Consider the following 20,614-nt stretch of genomic DNA (forward strand, 5'->3'; position numbering starts at 1 on the left):
CGGAAACGTTGCTGATTCTGGATCACCTGGTAAAATCGGCCAAAGCAAACAATATGCTTTTTAATACAGTTAAATGTAAATGTATACATCTAGAAACAAAGAATGTAGGCCATACTTACAGGATGGGGGACTCTGTCCTGGGACGCAGTGACCGTTAACATTGATTTTAAATAAGACCTGGAGCACTGGGGAAGTTCCAGAAGACTGGAAGAAAGCTAATGCTGAGCCAATTTTTAAGACAGGTAAACGGGATGACCCATGTAATTATAGGTCTGTCAGCCTGATATCAATTCTGAGCAAGATAATGGAGTGACTGATACATTAATCAATTAATAAAGAACAAAAGGAGGGTAATGTCATTACTGCAAATCAATACAGGTTCATGGAAAATAGATAATTTCAAACTGACTTGATATCTTTTTTTGATGAAATTACAAGTTTGATTGATAAAGGTATCAGTGTTGACTTAATATGCTTAGTCTTCTGTAAAGTGTTTGATTCGGTTCCCCCATGACATTTTGATTAAAACATGAGAACAATATAAAATTAACATGGCACACATTAAATTGATTAAAAACTGAATAATAGGTCTCAAAATGTTAGCAGTGTTCTTGTAACCATGATGGCCCCGGGATATGAGCCCCCCAGGTGGGTGAGGTAATATCTTTTATTAGATCACCTTCTGCTGGTGAAAGAGAAATGCTTTCGAGCTCCACCAAGATCTTTTTCAGTTCTTAAAATGCAACTGTACATGGGGAATCATCGTCAAACGGGTTTGTTTCAAGCATTTAGGGCTTCTCTACATAGGCAAGTTTTTTCAGCATATGTTTTTCCACTATAATTATCCAGGTTTAACTATCCCAAAGAAGTGCATCCACACCCCTTTGTTCATGCCATCTTAAGATAGTTCTCTTCTGTGATTCATTGCATCCACACTGCTCTTCACTTTTTCAAAAAACTGTACATCATTTGGGGCAGATGTTGGGGCATGGTGTAATGTTCTGCCACTAGGCTCAATTCATCCTGGGATGATTTTTTTTTGTGGCACATTGTGGGATGCCCACTGGAATTCTGGACTCAAACTAACACACTCCCATAATTCATCTGGTTTGACCAAAGCAGGATCATTTTCAAATGTGTCAGGCACCAGGGAGGGAAGATTGCTGAGCACCGCAGTCCTGACCGTCATTAATACGAATAGGCTGCTCCACATGTATCATGCAGATGGATGGCTATGAGTGACTTGGAAGATAGCCACAGTGATGCCGTTGGGAAGAGATCAAGCAGTTACTTCTGCATGACGTTTTCCTGGAGTAGCTTTATTCAGTGGAGCATGGCACTTAGCCGACCAGCACCAGCTGATGTTCAGGCTGAGGAAGGCGACTTTCCCAGAGGCCTGTGCAGAGCTCACCTGGAGCTGCTGCAGCAGCAGAACACAAGCCTGAAACCTCCTCTCAGCCTGGAGAATATAGCCATCGCCATCTGGAAACTTATCACCCTTGACTGCTGCCAGTTAGTAGCTAATGTGACAGGGTCAGGCAAGATGGCTACAAGAGAGTGCTAGAAGGTAGATATATTAGCCCCAGGTTAAGTAGGTCCCTTTTCCCTGGTAAGGTAACAGAGAAGATTCCAGAACAATCAGGAACTTTCTGGAAACAATTAACGCAGACAGGCTGATTAGAACACCTGCAGCCAATCAAGAAGCTGCCAGAATCAATTAAGACAGGCAGGCTAATCAGGGCACCTGGGTTTTTAAAAAAGGAGCTCACTTCAGTTTGTGGTGTGCGTGTGAGGAGCTGGGAGCAAGAGGCGCAAGAAGCTGATATCCTCACTTGCTCATGTAAGTTATCCTCCTGGGGGAGGGTTTCCTGCGTGACTAAGCATGCCTCTCGATCGTGCCAAGGTTTTAGAAGATTGATGTGGTAAATTTGCTCCGATTTAAGGCAGCCTGGCTGCCACACCTTACAGTTCACTTCTCCCATGGCTTCGATTACGTCGTAGGGTCCCTGCCACTGGGCCAACTGTTTACTTTCTGCTGTGGGCACCAGTACCATCACCCGATCCCTTGGTTGGAACTGTCGAAGCTTCGTTTGGTAGTTATAATGGGTTGGTTGGGTCTCCTGTGCTCTCTCCAACTGTTCCCGTACAATGGGCATAACTCGGGCTATCCGATCTCTCATCTGCAGTACATGCTCGACTCTGTTCCTTCCGGGATTTGGCTCCTCTTCCCAGGTTTCTCTGGCTATATCCAATATGCCCTGGGGATGGCGCCCGTATAGTAGTTCGAATGGAGAGAAACCCATGAAGGCTTGCAGACCTCCCGGATGGCGAACATGAGGTAAGGCAATAGGGTATCCCAATCTTTCCCATCCTGGCTCACCACTTTCCTGATCATGGTCTTGAGGGTCCCAATGAGCCTTTCCAGAAGGCCATCTGTTTGCGAGTGGTATACAGAGGTCCGTAGGGCTTGGACATGGAGCAACGAACAGAGATCTTTCATCAACTTGGACACAAAAGGTGTCCCTTGATCAGTCAATATCTCCTTGGGTAGCCCAACCCGGGCAAAGATCTGTACTAGCTCCTTAGCTATTATCTTGGAAACTGTGTTGCGGAGGGGAACAGCTTCCGGGTACCAGGTTGCATAGCCCAGTACAACAAGCACATGTTGGTGGCCCTGATCTGTCCTCTCTAGGGCCCCTACCAGATCCATGGCTATCTATTCGAAAGGAACCTCGATTATTGGAAGAGGTATCAAAGGAGCCCGTAAGTGCGGGCGAGGGCTATATAACTGACACTCTGGACAAGCGGTGCAGTATAATCAGACATCTTCATGTACTCCTGGGCAGAAGAACCTCCGCAGGATCCGTGCCTGGGTTTTCTCTGTCCCTAGGTGTCTTCCAAACAGATGATTGTGGGCAAGACTCAATATGGCTTTTTGATGTTTTCGTGGCACCAGAAGTTGTTGTACCTCTTGCTCCCGCATTTGCACCATGGCGGTACAGGAGATCTTTCTTCACTATAAGTAAGGTACAGGACCCCGGACCTTCCCATCCACAGGTATCCCATCAATCTCTGCCATCTCTTTCCTGGAGTTATCATATCTGGGGTCCTCCACCTGGTCCCGCCCAAAAGTCTCTCTCCCGGGACTAATCTGCCCAAGCTCCCAGGGGCTGGCTTCTGCTTCTTCCAATGGCTCACTGCCCTCATGGATGGGGGCAGCCTCTGGCTCACCTTCTGTGGTGGAAGTTTCTCTGTTGGCTGCTCGCACCCATCTGCCTACTTGGGAGGTCTTCTGGCCCTGGGTCAGGATCCGGGTTTCCAAGGCTCTCGCGGCCTTCCTCTCTTTTTTTGTCTTCCGGGTCTTTTGCGGGGCTGAGAACAGATCCTGAGAAATCTCAGCCAACATCAGGGGTTGACATTCCCCCGGTGATGAGTCGCTGTCCTCCGTATCCCCACCTCCCTCCAGCCTCTCCGGGGGGAGCAAATTATCAAACCCTGGATAGTCCCTCCCAATGACTACAGGATATGGGAGTTTAGGAACTACTCCCACAGTCACCTCAATGGGATTCCCCTGAACCTCTATCTCCACCAGGATTGTGGGGTAATGGCTCACGGCCCCATGTACGCACGTCACTGCTACATGTTTGGCTTGTAGCAGCTGACTACTTTTTACCAGCTTACCTGACATGAGGGTGATACCACTCCGAGAGTCCACAAGCGCTGTAGTCTCTGCTCCATTTATCCTCACTGGCCTGGTGTAATTATGCGGTGCTAATGAGACCCCCACAAGGTGGATAAGGCAGCATGGGACCTCCCAATCCCCCAGTTACATTGCATAGGCTCCTCGGTGCTGGGACACTGTGCTGCTATGTGTCCCCACTCCCCACATGCATAACATCTATAATTGCTTCTAATCACTCCCCTATCCTGGGGGCTAGGGGGTTTAGTCCCGGGGTTCCCCCCACTCAGGCCAATGCCTTCCTTCTGGTGTCCCCGCTGGTTTTCAGCCCCCAACTTCTTCCACCTAGGACTCCCTGGGGTTTGGCTGCCCAACCTTTCAGGGTTGGGGTTGGGTGCTTGCTTCGAAAGGGGCTTTCCTTGGGTAGTCGGGTCAGTTCTCTGGCTGTCATCCATCTTTCTACCAGCGTGATCATCTCGTCGTACGTGGACGGATTGTTCTGGCCTACCCATTTGTGGACATCTGGCGGCAGTCCCTGCATGTAATGGTCCATGACCAGGGTCTCCAAAATCTCCTCTGGGCTGCACACTTCGGGCTGTAACCACTTCTGTGCGAGATGTATGAGGTCAAATAGCTGGGACCTCGGGGGTTTGTTCTCCTGGTATTTCCACTCATGGAACCTCTGGGCCCTTACCGCTGCTGTCACCCCTGATCGTGCTAGGATCTGTGACTTCAGACGGGTATAGTCAGTGGCATCTGTGGAGGCAAGTCAAAGTAGGCCTTCTGGGCCTCTCCCCACAAAAAAGGGGTGAGAATGCTGGCCCACTGCTCCTGGGGCCGCACCTCATGCTGAGGAGTCCTTTTCAATGAGAGGAGATATGCCTCTATGTCATCTCTTGACGTCATCTTTCGAAGACAACCAGTGGCCCTCAGGGTTCGCGTCCCACTGGATCCCTGGGCCTGGGTGGTGAGGATCTTCAGCTGGTCCACCACCTCTCTCAAGAAGGCATGATCTTGGGTTGCCTGGCTCATCAATAATTGATTGGTTTCCTGCTGTAGCCACATAGACTCCTGTTGCGCCATTGCCTGAACCCAGGTGGCCTCCTGCTGGGCTGCCGTGGCTTGTACCAGAGCTCTTACCACTTCCTCCATTGTGATACAAAGCAAACAAACAAACCAAAACAAAAAAAAATCCAAAACCCCAGTGCACTTTTTTTTTAAACCTCTTTCTTCCGCCACGCTGTGAACGAAATCCCACTTTTCACACCAATTGTGACAAAGCTCTGTCCTTGTCTCCGTGGGTCCCGCGTTTCCTGGAGGATTTCGCTAGCCTCAGAGGCTCACAGTGACCCTCCACGTAACTCTTCTCTCTCTAGAGACAAGGGTCACAGTCTACTGAGCCATTTTCATCATAAGCCAATGAGGGAGGTGAGGAGAAGCTAGAAGCTATCCTCCCTTGCACATTCTCTGTTGTCTCCCAGTCTCAGTGATTAATTGGGGAGGAGGAGGGGGGAAACAGGGGAGCCCGGGCCCGCCCTCTACTCCGGACTCCAACCCAGGGACCCTAATAGTATCAGCTATGGTAGCTGACCTTTTAGAAACATGACACATTCAATTCCCTGGGCTACTTTGCCACAGCAGTCCCCACTTCCTCAGGCTCCACTTCACCCTTACCTCAGGGCCTCCTTCCTGGTGCCTGATATGGTGTGTACTACTCAGCCTCTCCAACAGCACAACTTCCTCCCACACCTCCTGACATCCGCACCCACCTGACTAACTAGGAGGCTTTTAACTAGTTTCAGCCAGTCCCTGATTGGCTTCAGGTGTCCCAATCAACCTAGTGTTCTCCCTGCCTTCTGGTAAGTTCTTAATTGGTCCCAGGTGTCTTAATTGGCCTGGAGCAGCTGCCATTTAACTTATCCTGGTACCAGGGATTTGTTTAGTCTGGAGCTAATATATCTATCTCCCACTACTTTTCTATAGCCATCTGGCCTTTCCCCATCACGCTGGTTTATGAAATTCTTTACTGCAAACTTGAATAGGGGAAAGGAGCTGTTTAACTATAACCTGAGTAGCTGCAGAATGACATATGAAGTCTGCATATGGTAGACTGAAGAAAAAGTGGCAGTGTCTCATGTCAAGGCTGGAGGCTTCTGAGCAATATCTGCCTTGTGTGATAGACACTTGCAGCATTTTGCACAACATCAGTGAGAGCAAAGGAGAGAGTCTCACCAAGGGCTGGGAGGCAAAGGTGGAGAGACTTTCTGAATGTGTGAACAGCCAAGAGAGCGTGCCTCTGCAACATGGCCCAACTAGTTAGGCAACTAGGCTCAATGATGCATTGTGCTCCTACTTTGCGGCCAGCATGTAGTACAGGAAAATTAATGTACTGTAACCAAGGAAAGGAATGCAATGGATATGCTTTGTGTAACAATCATGATATTAGGGATTGATGTTATTAGTGAGGAGCTGAATAGCAATGAAATTTTTCAGTCTCAGAGTCTGGCATGCTGAAGTGATCTTGGTGGTCCGGAGGAATCACCTCTTGGTTGGTTTCCATGATGCCTTGGGCACCTTCTGATACTCTGGTCAACTTGTCCAGAATCCCATGTCAGAGTTTGGTGGTGGCATCCTTGGCAAAAATACAGTCCATTTTCTCATAGTAGGTGCAGGTAGTGGGAACATTATCAGAGGTCTTACTTTTGTCCCTAGCATTTTTATAATTCTATTGGAGTTCCTTTGCTTTGGCATGGCTCTGAGACTTCTCCTGCATTTGCTGTTAATATGGGCCTGAACATGCTCTTTTCCCCAGTGGCCAATGAAGACAGAACCATATGAAGACACTGCACATGGCTGCTATAATGGATATGAGAGTCCAAAAGTGTGAACTTCTCACAAGCTGAAATTTCAAAGGGGCACCCCTAGATTTGTGCCAGCATTTAAACATGGAGGTGAAATCCAGCCAAGATGAACCTGGAGTAGTAGAGGGCATACAAGTAAACAGATAGGCTAGTGCAGGTGTGAAGCAACGCAGTGTGGGATAGCAGAGGGAGGACTGCCTGAAACAGCAGAGTTAATCCAAAATAGGGATGCTTCCACACAAACCATGTAACATTCTGAAATAAGGCCACATTTACACTACAAACTTATTTTGAGCAAATTATGTCGGCCTAAAGCCTCTGCAGTTAGTACATCGCCTATATGTGTGCATACCTGGCTCCTTGTGTCGGTGGTGCATGTACTCACCAGGAGTGCTTGTACCAATGCACAGTGCAGTGCACCATGGGCACGAATCCCACTGTGAATCCAAAAAGAAAAGGAGTACTTGTGGCACCTTAGAGACTAACCAATTTATTTGAGCATAAGCTTTCGTGAGCTACAGCTCACTTCATCGGATGCATACTGTGGAGACTGCAGAAGACATTATATACACAGAGACCATGAAACAATACCTCCTCCCACCCCACTCTCCTGCTGGTAATAGCTTATCTAAAGTGATCACTCTCCTTACAATGTGTATGATACACATTGTAAGGAGAGTGATCACTTTAGATAAGCTATGATACACATTGTAAGGAGAGTGATCACTTTAGATAAGCTATTACCAGCAGGAGAATGGGGTGGGAGGAGGTATTGTTTCATGGTCTCTGTGTGTATAATGTCTTCTGCAGTCTCCACAGTATGCATCCGGTGAAGTGAGCTGTAGCTCACGAAAGCTTATGCTCAAATAAATTGGTTAGTCTCTAAGGTGCCACAAGTCCTCCTTTTCTTTTTGCGAATACAGACTAACACGGCTGTTACTCTGAAAACTGTGAATCCAGTCATTTGGGAAGTTTTGGTAACTCATGATGGTGCCAAAATGAGTTGTGCCGGGATGACTGGGAGCCTGGGGTCAACTTCCCAACATGCAAAGTCTCCATCCCACAATGTGATCTGTATCCCATAATTTTCACACCTTTTTTCAAAATCCCACAAACCTGCATAGCCCTCATCACTATCTGCCATCTCTCACAGAAGCATGGAGCCTTCCCAGCTCTGCATTATTGTCATGAGCATTGCAAGCACAGGGTGCACAATCCTGCAGTATTTGCAGAGCCACAGAAGAACCGAATCAGTGGGGAACATGGAGGACACGTTGCTATGGGACATAGCGAGAACCAATTCAAAATTGTTGTTGGTGTTCACAGAGCAGCTGTAGATGGTGGAGAGCCACTTCTAGGCCTGAGAAACTAACACGGATCAGAGGCATCGCATTTATAACAATGGCTTAGGATGATGAGTACTGGATGCAGAACTTTCAGATGCACAAGGCAACATTCCTGGATCTGTGTTCCAAGCTCGCCCCAACCTCCAGTGCAGGGACACCAGAATGAGAGTAGCACTAACAGCAGAGAAGCAAGTGGCGATCGCACTGGGGAAATTTGCAATGCCAGAATGCTACAGGTCAGTCAGAAATCTATTTGGAGTTGGGAAATCCACTGAGGGGCCATTGTCATGCAAATATGCAGAGCCATTAATCACCTCCTGCTACATAGGACTGTGACTCTCAGCAATTTGCAAGACATAGTGGATGGATTTGCAGCAGTGGGGTTCCTCAACTGTAGCGGAGTGACAGACAGCATGGATATCCCTATTTAGGCACTAGACCGCCTTGCCACAGAGTACATTGGTGGATCACTGAGGATGCTTCACCCACATAAGAGAGGACTGGTCATGGAAGGGAACACAGGACTTTTCAGAAAGCTGCAAGGAGGGACTTTCTTTCCCAACTGGCGGATTACTATTGGGAATGTTGAAATGAGTCAGCAGTGTGCCCTTGTTGCCAAGAAGGCCAATGGCATTTTGGGATGTATAAGTAGGGGCATAGCGAGCAGATCGAGGGACGTGATCGTTCCCCTCTATTCGACATTGGGGAGGCCTCATCTGGAGTACTGTGTCCAGTTTTGGGCCCCACACTACAAGAAGGATGTGGATAAATTGGAGAGAGTCCAGCGAAGGGCAACAAAAATGATTGGGGTCTAGAACACATGACTTATGAGGAGAGGCTGAGGGAGCTGGGATTCTTTAGCCTGCAGAAGAGAAGAATGAGGGGGGATTTGATAGCTGCTTTCAACTACCTGAAAGGGGGTTCCAAAGAGGATGGCTCTAGACTGTTCTCAATGGTAGCAGATGACAGAACAAGGAGTAATGGTCTCAAGTTGCAGTGGGGGAGGTTTAGATTGGATATTAGGAAAAACTTTTTCACTAAGAGGGTGGTGAAACACTGGAATGCGTTACCTAGGGAGGTGGTAGAATCTCCTTCCTTAGAGGTTTTTAAGGTCAGGCTTGACAAAGCCCAGGCTGGGATGATTTAACCGGGAATTGGTCCTGCTTCGAGCAGGGGGTTGGACTAGATGACCTTCTGGGGTCCCTTCCAACCCTGATATTCTATGATTCTATGAATTGCCAAAAATGATACACGACCCAACCTACCCAGTGTTCCCCTAGTTTATGAAGCTGCACACCAGCCATCCTGACAACACCAAGGAACGATTCAAATTCTGGCTTAGCAGGTGCAGAATGACAGTTAAATGTGCGTTTGGTGGACTGAAGGGACTCTGGCATTGTTTACTCACAAGATTGGACCTCAGTGAGAAAAATATCCCAATGATCATAGCTACCTGCTGTGTCCTGAATAATATCTGTGAAGCAAAGGGGGAAACCTTTCTGCCTGGGTAGAGCGTAGCTGTGGAATGGCTGTCTGCTGAGTTTGAACAGGCAGACACAAGAGCTATTAGAAGAGCTCAAAGCTCAGGGCGGGTTTTGAAAGGCCATTTTTACAGTAAGCCATGTAATGCATTTTGTTGTACTGTACTCTATCCGGCCCTGCTCTTTTGTGGCCTAATAGGAATCATGCAGTAATTGCTGTACATACAGAAACATAACACTGTCAATACATCTATTAATTTTGTTTATGGCTTATTCTATGAGTTGTGTCACATTGTCAGTAACAAGTACCTGGTTGCTTTCATACCTGTTAAGCACTTGGTAGTAGATGTTGCAAACAAATAAAAAAGAGTTATGTTTTAAATAACAGACATTTATTTTGTACAAGAATTCAGTGAAAAAAAATAAACTGAAATTTTAAAATAAATATATTTAAAATAAACTTACTGAAACTTAAATGAACAGAACAGAACTTATGAAGGGGAAAGAACATTCATGCCTATTTCAGCTACATCTACACCAACCATCACTTTCACAGGTAAGTGTATGTGAAGCTGTGATTGTCTTCAGTGTCCCGCAGAGTGGAGTGGTAGAGATAGTGAGGCAGTCCTGGATGCCATGTGGGATGTTGAAGGGGACAGGGGATATAGGAAGGTCCCGATATTGAGTTCTCAATGGGCTACAGAGGGAGGCGAGCATGGGATTCTCAAAATGCGGGTCCACCAGAGTCTGCAGTATCTGTGCTTGCTGCCTGAGAAGCCTGATTATGTCCTGGTGCATCTCCCTCTCCTTTTCCTGCACCTTCCTCCTCTCCACTCTTTCCTTCTCCAGGCTGTCCCCAATGTTCATCCTGCAGTCCCTGTGCTCAAAATCCAGTGCAGCACTGGCTTGAAGAAGCTCAGTGAACGTCACCCCAAGTCTTCTTCTTTCTCCTCCTTATCTGGGTCAGGCATTCTGCAGGTGTGGAGAGGAAGACCCTCAAGGCTGCAGCAGCTGCAGATAAACACATAAAGTTACCGCTGTCAGTATAGTCCCTATGGAAACTGAAATTTAAGATGCAGAACTTGCTCCCCTTGCTCCCCTAAAGCTTCAAGAACTACAAGTTCATTTTCACTTCTGGTTGGGATTGCTTGTGTATGGCACCAGTCACAGCATCAGTCACGGTAAGTATGGCCCACTAGAGATTAGGGAAATGAGGAGAGAATTTCTCGGTTGCATAAAACTACTAACACAGGGCATTGGCACTGAATACTGGCACCTTTTCCCACAGGTGGTGGTGATTTTAGCTGATATCTCACTCCTAATGGTAACAAAGGCATAGAGAACACAGCTGCTGCTGGCATCCTGAAGCTACTTCTGTCCGTATACTGCTAAGCTGTGTATTGCAATGGTGCCTGCCAATGTTATCACTGAGTGCTGTGGGAAATCATCTTACCACAGAGGAAGAAATAAGGCTGCCATCCCTAGAACCCTTTGGCAAAGTATAACAGAGAATCTCTGTGAAAATTTCATAGAGATCGCTCAGAAGGATTCAAGGGACACCCCTGTATACATAAACAAACTGGTCTGCATGCTCTGTCTCCCTGCACCTAACTCTAGAGGGAATGGAAAAGCAGATAGCAACTCTACTTCTCTTGGTTCTTCTAGTATGAGTAAATTAATGAAAAGTCAAAAGCTGTGTCCTGCTATTTTGAGGGGGCCATCCCTGGAATGGAAAATTTATGTACATGCTTACCTGAGGTTCCTTCCCCTGCACTGGACTTGCCCATGCTCTCTATTGGCAGGACTGGCTGGTCTGCAGTGGCGTAAAAAACAGGTCCTAGCTTGCTGTCCAGCTGGATCCAGTTGCCTGTCCCCCATCCTCCTCCTCTTCCTTGTCCACCCCCATCCTCCTTTCTGTTCACAGCAGAGACCTGCGACTTGGGCTCCTTGGAGATATTGACAGTGTTGTGATGGGTGGGTGGGTGAAGCTCTCCACCGAGTATGGCATGCAGGTCGTTGCAAAATGGCAGGTCTGTGGCTTGACACCTAATTGTTCTTTGGCTTCCCTGGTCTTCTGGTATGCCTGCTCAAGCTCCTTGGCTTTCACGCAGCACTGCTGCTGGTCCATCATACCACTTCTCCTGCATACCCTGAGCACAGCCTCTTCTCCCCACAGACCCAGGAATTCCAATATATCGTGTCTCCTCCAGGCTGGAGCACATCTGTAGTGTGTAGCTGGCATGGTCAGCTAGGCAGTTGCACACAACAGCGGAGAGCTGCTAGGTATGCTCTCCAAGCTAGGCAATCAGGAATAAGAATTTCAAAAATCCACAGGGCTTTAAAAGTGAGGTTGGCTTCCAGTCTACGTGACCCCTGGGCAGTGGAGTTCACAATGGTGACCAGAGCAGTTAGTGTGGGACAACTGCTGGAGGACCGTTAGGGTTGACAAAGGTAATGCAGTGTCTACATGTGTGCCGTGCCAACCTCTGTACATAAACCTTGGCTCAACACCACGTTGGAATAACAGGCCACTTACTCAGTCGGAGACAAATCTAAATGTAGACACATGCACAACTGGGTTGAAGCAAGACTCCTTATATCAACATAACTTGTCGTGTAGACCAGGCCTAAGAGTTAGGTTGCTTCCCAATTAAAGTGGGATAAGATGCCAGCTAATCAAAAAAAGAACTTTTGTGTGTCAATGTAAGGGAGTTTATGATGAAAACCTGAAGTTTATCTATATGGAAAAAACTTTCCTGTGTAGACAAGCCCTTAGCATTTATAAGTTAATGAATAAGTTTATTAACTGAAATTAATTAAAATGGGTTCTTTAAGAAATTTATTATCAGTTGTCTGACTTCTTTTTAATATCTAGAATAATTCATAGATTTTAAGGCCAGAAGTGACCATTTTGATCATCTACTCTGACCTCCTGCATAGCACAGTGATAGAATGTCACTCAGAATGTCACCAAGCCCATTACTTTTGGTTGAGCTAACAATAATGGAAAAATGCAAACTCTTCAAACTCCAAAATACAGTTAAAACTAACTGAAATTTTATGTTGCCTGTATTTGAAAGCAGTGTTTTTTGTTTTTCTTTTTTGGTTGATCACTTTTGCCATTATTTTCATAAATGACAGTTTCTCGTTCTACTTCAGAAAATTTGACAGTGAACTCCCCTCTTTCAGAATGGCTGCTATCTCCTACTGTTCTCAATGGGATTGAGGCCACATGCTGTGCTTAGCCAAAATGGCCACTCTCTCCATTCACCGACTTTTCATAATCCTCTCCTCCATTTCCTGATAGCATAGGGAGACACCATCTTCTATGAAGACACCTTGGTTTCACTTCCACAGGAAACAATGGGAGCCAGTACCTGTTTTGTAAGAAGGCATCTTAACAAAAGGTAGCCTGTGGCCTCAGGCCTATTAAAGACAATGGGAAATGGCGGCCATTTTGAAATGTGACTCGTCATATGTTTCTGTTAGGGAGATTTTATTCTTCAGCCTCTGATGACAGATACATTTTCAGTTATGAAAATGACAGCAAAAATAACTATTAATCTGAAATATTTATTTTAAAACTGTCACCCACTGCTCCAGATCTACTTAACAGAGAGGACAAGAGGGAATAGAAAACTTGCAGTGTGTATGAACAGTGGACAGAAGCTAGGACTTTTGTGTGCAGGGGAGTATAGAGAACAGTAGGGAGGAAGAAAAAGGGATATATCTCCTGCTGACTTGCACTGCTCGTGCAATGCAAAGCAGCTGTAAACCTAGTTTAACTGGCCAGTATGCTCTGGCTACTTTGTGTTGCTCCAGAGCAGCCTAAAGCAGCCAAAGTGTACCAGTGAATCAGACTCTAACAGTTACACATTTTTAATGATTTCCAGTTGATATGACATAACTACAGATCATTAGATGAATCTCAGAGAATCATTACTTTTGAGTTTGTTGTTCAGCATTCATGTTGAAATTTTTAATAATTTCAAAAAACAATCATAAACACCCATATGGAAATTCCCAGACAAAAATGATGTGAACGTGGAGTTAAGGTTCACAATGCTTGACAGTAATTTAGGGTAAAATATATTACAGAGATGTTGTTATTATCCCAACCCCAAACATTACAAACCCAGGAAATTCAGAGTTAAATTTCTAAGTTCAAAGTGCTAAAAAAATTGCAAGGTATGGAAATGAACCATAGGGCATTGGTTCTCAACTGGGGTCCGTGGCTGAAACCTGGTGCTCCAAGTCCCAGCGCACCCCCATTCTCCGTGCCTTCCCCCGCAGAGCTGAAGCCAGGAGCTGTGGGGCCGAAACCATGAGCCGCAGTGCCCCACCCTCTCCACGAGCTGAAGCTGGCAGCCGGGCCCCTGCTCCGGGGCTGAAGCCGCAAGCAGCGCAGGGCTGAAGCCCCGAGCCCAAGTGCACTCCACCTCAGGCTGAAGCCAGAATCGGTGGGGCTCAATCCCTGACTCAGGCACAGGCCCTGAGCCCATGGGAAGAGTTAAGGGGGCACAAGGGTGTTGCCCCCCCAAAACTACACTGCCTTACCCAGAGTGGGGCAGTCACAGGGGCAGCTCCACTCCCTCACCTTCTCCTCTCCCCCAGTCCTCCTCAAGCTCTGCCCTCCAGCCAGGACGTAGACAAAGGGGAAGCTGAAGCCAGGCTGTGGGGGGCAGTTGCTTCTCTGGCTGGTGGTGCCACGGAGCAGGCAGCCATGACATTCCCGTCTGCTGCTGGTGGCCAGGGTTGCAGCTGCTCCTCAACTCCCAGCCCCCTTTGACTGCTCATGCAGCCTATAAGACCTGCCTGGGCGGGGGACCTGGCTCTCGGGCCAGCAGAGCCCTTGGGGAGCAGCCACCACAGAGGAAGTCCTCCTAGCATAGCCCTCCTAGCACACCATTCCCTAGCTACCCATCTCCCTGCAACCTGAACTACCCCCCTGCCTGCACACAGCCCCTAGTTACCCCCCTGCCCACCAACAGCCCCTAGCTACCCCCTGGCTGCACCCTGCATTACACCCCTCACTGCACACAGTCCCCAGCTACCCCTTGCCTGCACCCTAAGCGGTTTTCAAACTTTTTGAGCTGAGTCCTCCCTTTGAGTTATATGTTTTGGTTGCATCCCTCCACAACCCAGACAGGGTTGGTGGCCTGCTGAGTTGAGTCAGGGAGTGGAGGTGGTGCTTCCTCCCTGGACCCTGCTGTGCGGAGCTGGCTTGAGCCCTGCCAGCCCTTGCCACCCCAAAATAGAAGTCAACCTACACTTATGCATGTCTAAGGGTCCCACTCCTGGCCCGGAGTCCCGAATCTCCCTCTTCCACCCCCGCTGGGCCCTGGAGTTTTTATAGCATGTTGAGGAGCCCTCAGAAAGAAAAAGGCTGAGAACCCCTGCTATAGGGCATCCAAACAACCTTAACTTCATCCTGAAGAAATAAAGGAGGAAAACAAAAGAGAAAGAACAAAATCTAATGTGTCTTTAAAAATCAGTTTGATTTAATCTGAAATCAGAAATATTAAAATGCCTTAATCATATGCTCACTGTGTGGTGTCATGGGGTAGAGTTACGGTTATTTGGGTGCCCTAAATTGTTCATATCCATACCTTAACATGTTTGGATATCCATACCTTAACATATCTGAATTTCCTGGATTTATAGTGCTTTGTTTTGGGATAATTACAAACATCTCTGTAATATACTTTACCCTAAATTACTTTTATGTACTCTCAAACTTAGCTCCCTCTTAATGTAGTCATCTTAGAATTTAGAATGTTTAGAGGCTACATTAAACTGGAATAATGACTGTGAAACCCAGGGTGCTGCACAAGAAATAAATAAAGTACATACAAATGTTAATTGAAAATGTAATTTAAAAATATAAACGTGAGATGACTTAGTCAGAGAAGGACATTATACGTAACCATCAGTCAAGACTCTTCTTCCAGTTATACCAATGTAAATCAGGAGTAACTCCACTAAATCAGTAGATTTATATCAGTGTGAAACTGATATGATTGACTGGATAATAAGTCCCTTCATCTTTACAAGTATTTTGAACTTCTGCTGAGAAAGGTGTGGCCAGCACACAGCCCACACAACACATGAAGCTCATGGAGTTTAACTATGTTGCCTGGACCAGGTGTGGCCTACAGATACTGCAGGTCCCATTATATAATGTTCATGTGCCCCTTTTGACTACAGGTTCTAGACCAATTCATAGCATTACATAATGGACATGGAGCTACAGTGGGCTGAATCTTCATATGCAAAATGAGAGCAGTCACAATCTGCTACAGTTAATGTTAATGCACATGAGGCAGAGTCTTCAGGCTCCTAGTATATTTACTCTCAAGTGTAGTGAATATCACTTCGCCCTGTATCTTACACACTTCTTCTACTTAGAAAGGACAGAGATGTGCCATAACAATTTTTGGTTTAAAACTATGACAAAAGAAAATCCGTTACCTTTTCAGATTCACCATTGCCCAGGGAATGCCTGTGGGTGTGTTAAATGCTGGAAGAAGCTTTCCTGCCAGCTGCACTGCTTTGAGCTTGAACACCTGTGACAGTAGACAGAAGGATGAATTTCTAACAAACCTGGGGTTTTTTAGCTTACTATAAATTAAAGAGAGATTGTCACTTTAAAACATATATATCCCCCTGATCCCATTAGGAAAACTTTAGATGATCAAAACCAAAGTTTTTTCTGTTCTCTTTTCACATTTATGATTTAATTTTTACTTGTTCACTTTCCACATTTCACTAAGATTTGAACATGAAGTTTCAATTTTGTGCTTTCATGCTCAGCAATGCTGCTCCTTGGATACACACTGAAGAATATGAAAAAAATCCAATTACTATTATTTGCAGTGCTGTTGTAACCATGTTGGTCCCAGGATATTAGACGCACAAGGAGGGTGAGGTAATAGCTTTTATTGAACCAACTTCTGTTGGTGAAAGGCACAGGATTTCAAGCTTACACAGAGCTCGCCTTCAGTTCTGGGAAAGATACTCAGAGTGTCACAGAGACCATTAACTCCCCACTTCACCTTGAATAGTCTCTTGCGACCTGTTAACTCTTCATGCGTAACAATCTGTTCTACCTTGTATTTGGCTGTAACACTCTGAGTACCTTTCCCAGACCTGAAGAAGAGCTCTGTGTAAGGTCAAAAGCTTGTCTCTCTTACCAGCAGAAGTTAGTCCAATACAACGTATCACCTCACCCACCTTATCTCCCAATTAATATTAGGTATTTGAAAACACCTTCAAAAACAATCTTTAAAAAAACCTCAGCCTAAGATTTCTCCCTAAATCTGACTTCCCTGAAGGATTAATTCTGCTCAGTCTCTAGTCTAGGTCCCTCTGCCACATAAGAATGATTCCAAACCATTTTCTAACTAACTAACAAAGCCCACCTAACAACAGTAATTAATCTGCATCTTTATGCAGCATTCTAGAACCTGAATTTATGGTGGTTCACTATGCAGGGTTCTGGAACCTGTCACATTGTCACAGTACCTGTGGAAACCACACCAGAATCTATGCTTGTTCCATTTTGTATTATTAAATGGCAAAAAAAACTTAGTTAACCTAGAGTTAAGGTCTAAAATTGATCCCTGTGAAACTCTGCTAGAAACACCCCCATTTGATGATGATTCCCCATTGACTACTACTTTTTGAGAGAAGTCAGCCAGTTCTGAATTAATTTAATATGTGCTTTATTGATACTGTAGAGTACTAATTATTAATATTTTAAACAGAATGTTTTTGGCACTGAGTCAAATGCTTCACAAAAGTCTAAGTGTATTCAATGGCAAAAAGCTAAATTAACACAGAGTTAAGGTTGCTTGGTGGCATGTTGTCCCCTTACAGAATGCTGAGTTGAGCAAAATTCAAACTTTTGAAAAGCAGGAAACACGCAGTTAACATTGCATGGGCAACCTTAACTTTGCCCTCTTTCAGAAGTGTCCCAATATGCCCCATTAACACACACTCTGCCAGCCCCACAGTTGATGAAGTGTACCAGCTCTTCACCTCTTTTTACAATCCATTCCCTCTCACCCACAAGATTCCATCTAACACTATTAAAGGCGGGGTGGGGGTGCGGGGGGAAGGCTGCTCATGCTACTTTCTCTCTACGCTCTTTGAACAATGCCTCAATATGCACATACTCACCCTGGCCCATGGCATTATAACAATCAGGAGGTTCCAGATTCCAGTGTAACTCACACACTTAGCCAACTCCCCAGAAAGAATATAACGTGTACAATTTAAAAACCACTTCACAGCCTTTTACAACTTCAGAGTAACAGCCGTGTTAGTCTGTATTCGCAAAAAGAAAAGGAGTACTTGTGGCACCTTAGAGACTAACCAATTTATTTGAGCATGAGCTTTCGTGAGCTACAGCTCACTTCATCGGATGCATGCCGTGGAAACTGCAGCAGACTTTATTTATACACAGAGAATATGAAAAAATACCTCCTCCCACCCCACTGTCCTGCTGGTAATAGCTTATCTAAAGTGATCATCAGGTGGGCCAATATAGACTGGGAGTGGCTAAGTCATTATGCAAGGTAGCCTATTTCCTCTTGTTTTTTCCTATCCCCCCCCACCCCAGATGTTCTGGTTTAACTTGGATTTAAACTTGGAGAGTGGTCAGTTTGGGTGAGCTATTACCAGCAGGAGAGTGAGTTTGTGTGTGTATGGGGGGGGGGATGTGAGAAAACCTGGATTTGTGCTGGAAATGGCCCACCTTAATTATGCACATTGTAGGGAGAATGGTCACTTTGGATGAGCTATTACCAGCAGGATAGTGAGTTTGTGTGTGTGGTTTTTGGGAGGGGGGTGAGGGGGTGAGAGAACCTAGATTTGTGCAGGAAATGGCCCAACTTTATTATCATGCACATTGTGTAAAGAGTTGTCACTTTGGATGGGCTATCACCAGCAGGAGAGTGAATTTGTGTGGGGGGGTGGAGGGTGAGAAAACCTGGATTTGTGCTGGAAATGGCCCACCTGATGATCACTTTAGATAAGCTATTACCAGCAGGACAGTGGGGTGGGAGGAGGTATTTTTTCATATTCTCTGTGTATAAATAAAGTCTGCTGCAGTTTCCACGGCATGCATCCGATGAAGTGAGCTGTAGCTCACGAAAGCTCATGCTCAAATAAATTGGTTAGTCTCTAAGGTGCCACAAGTACTCCTTTTCTTTTTACAACTTCCTTACACTTATTCACAAGATATTATCTCAGCCTACATTTTTCTTAACCATAATTAAAGCATTAGAATCCTCTCATATTCCCGCTCACTGCTGACAACATCCTTTGTAATAAAAGCCTTATGCCCTGATACTGACAAAACCTACATAGTTCTGCATAGAAATAATGCATATTTGCATACTTGTGATGAAGTGGGAATGTGATGTGACTTTTGGCAGTAAAAATGTGCTGTTTTGGCAACAAAATACACCCACCCCGACAAGAGACATAAGTCTTTTTCCTTTAAATTTTTGTCAACAAAGTGCCAGTGTAGACACCACGCTTGATTTTATCGCTTTAATTGGCCTCCAGCAGGTGTCCCACAATGCCCATTGTGACAGCTCTGGTCAGTAGTTTGAACTCCACTGCCCTGCAGCCAGGTAAACAACCATCCGCCCCTCCCACTTAGAAGCCCCCTTAGAATTTTTGAAATTCCATTTCCAGTTTGCTTGGCATGGAGAGCTCTCATCACATCTTCCCAAGTGACCATGGCTGGTTATCACAGCAAACGCTCTCCCGCTTGAACTATGCGGAGCTGCTGGATATGCTCAGTATATGGAGAGAGAAGGCTGTGCAGTCCCAGCTGCGCTTGAGCCATAGGAATTGGGATACCTACAGGCACATTTATTGAGGCTTGTGTGAAAAGGGCTATGATTGAGACATGCTGCAGTGCAGAGCGAAGATAAAGGAGCTGAGGCAGGTGTACCATAAGACGAGGAGGCAAACCATTGCTCCATTACTGCACCTAAGACTTGCTGGTTCTATAAGGAGCTGGACACTATCCTCAGTGGCGATCCCATCTCCACCGCCAAGAGCCCCGTGGATACTTCAGCGGGCCTGGAGGGGGTGGAAAGAGGACCTAACCTGAAGGACAAATTCATTGATGAAGAGGTGGAGTTAGATGACAATGTGGAGCTCCTGGAGGGGTCGCCTGGTGGAGCAGGCAGCCAGGAACTGTTCACCACTCTAGAGGTGTCTAGCCAGTCTCACTAGTTGCTCTCCTACAAGCAAGAAGTAGGAGAGGAGATGTCTGGTAAGTGGCTGTGGTTTCTGTAGTGTGGAGGTGGATGCAGGGTATAGAAATGTAGAAGGCTGGCTGTGCTTCTGTGAGCTGGACATTTCCCTGTGTAGCTAATCAGTATGGTGGAACAGGGTGTTGACGCACGCTGAGATCTCATGGGAATCCTCCAGAGAGATCTCCAGGAAAGTTTCCTGGAGATTCTCGGCAATCCTCTGCCGAAGGTTCCGTGGCAGAGCAGCTCTGTTACTTCCCCCATTGTAGGGAACTTTCCAGCGCCATTCGGCAATCACTTGTGCAGGAACCAAAGCGGCACATAGGCAAGCAGCATAGGGAGCAGGGCAGAAGCCATAAGCAAGTAGTAGATGTACTCTCATTTTCCTGCTTACCCTTAGCAGTGATACATCTGCTACAATGACCTCTGCCTGTGGAAAAGTATGGAAGAATCTTCGATTTTCCCCCCTAGTTGGCTGCACCACAACCCTTGCAGAGTGAGTGCTCTTTTCCACATGGGGAGCGTTCCCCCTCAGTACTCACCATGCTTTGGGAGTTTGCAAGAGATGTGTGCTTGCCAAGGGTCAGTGAGAAAGTGATTGTTATGTTACAAAAGGTGTATTTTACTGAAATGTTTCAATGCTGTGCGTGAATTTAACAATCATGCTTCTGTGCATTGTTCCTTGTGCTTGGCAGATATGACCCTCAGGAACACCCAATACACACCAGCCGAGTGTCTCTGCCAGATAAGAAAGTGCCCAAGACAGAGCAAAGAAGACATGTTCTGGGAGGTACTGCACTCTTCCAGTGCAGAGAAAAGGGAACGAAAGGAGTGGAGGGAAACCAAAAGGCAGAACAGAAAAGAAAATCATGAGTTTGTTAAGGATGCTACTGAGCGGATGATTAAAGTCATGAAGGCACAAACACAGATGCTGAAGTCCTTAATAATGCTGAAGACTGAGCAGCTCCATGCC

General features: G+C 46.0%; 1 protein-coding gene across 4 annotated transcripts in view; it reads right to left on the minus strand.

The window, feature by feature from the left end:
* Nucleotides 1-20,614, minus strand: part of MAN1A2 (mannosidase alpha class 1A member 2) — a 303,669-nt gene that overhangs the window by 103,931 nt on the left and 179,124 nt on the right. For all 4 annotated transcript variants that reach the window (XM_073310578.2, XM_073310569.2, XM_073310564.2 and 1 more), the window contains one exon: nt 15,839-15,933. In XM_073310578.2, coding sequence (XP_073166679.1) covers nt 15,839-15,933 — 95 coding nt within the window. The remainder of the gene's footprint in view (nt 1-15,838; nt 15,934-20,614) is intronic.

The sequence above is a fragment of the Lepidochelys kempii genome, chromosome 1 (assembly GCF_965140285.1).
Source record: "Lepidochelys kempii isolate rLepKem1 chromosome 1, rLepKem1.hap1, whole genome shotgun sequence".
NCBI classification, from domain to species: Eukaryota; Metazoa; Chordata; order Testudines; family Cheloniidae; genus Lepidochelys; species Lepidochelys kempii.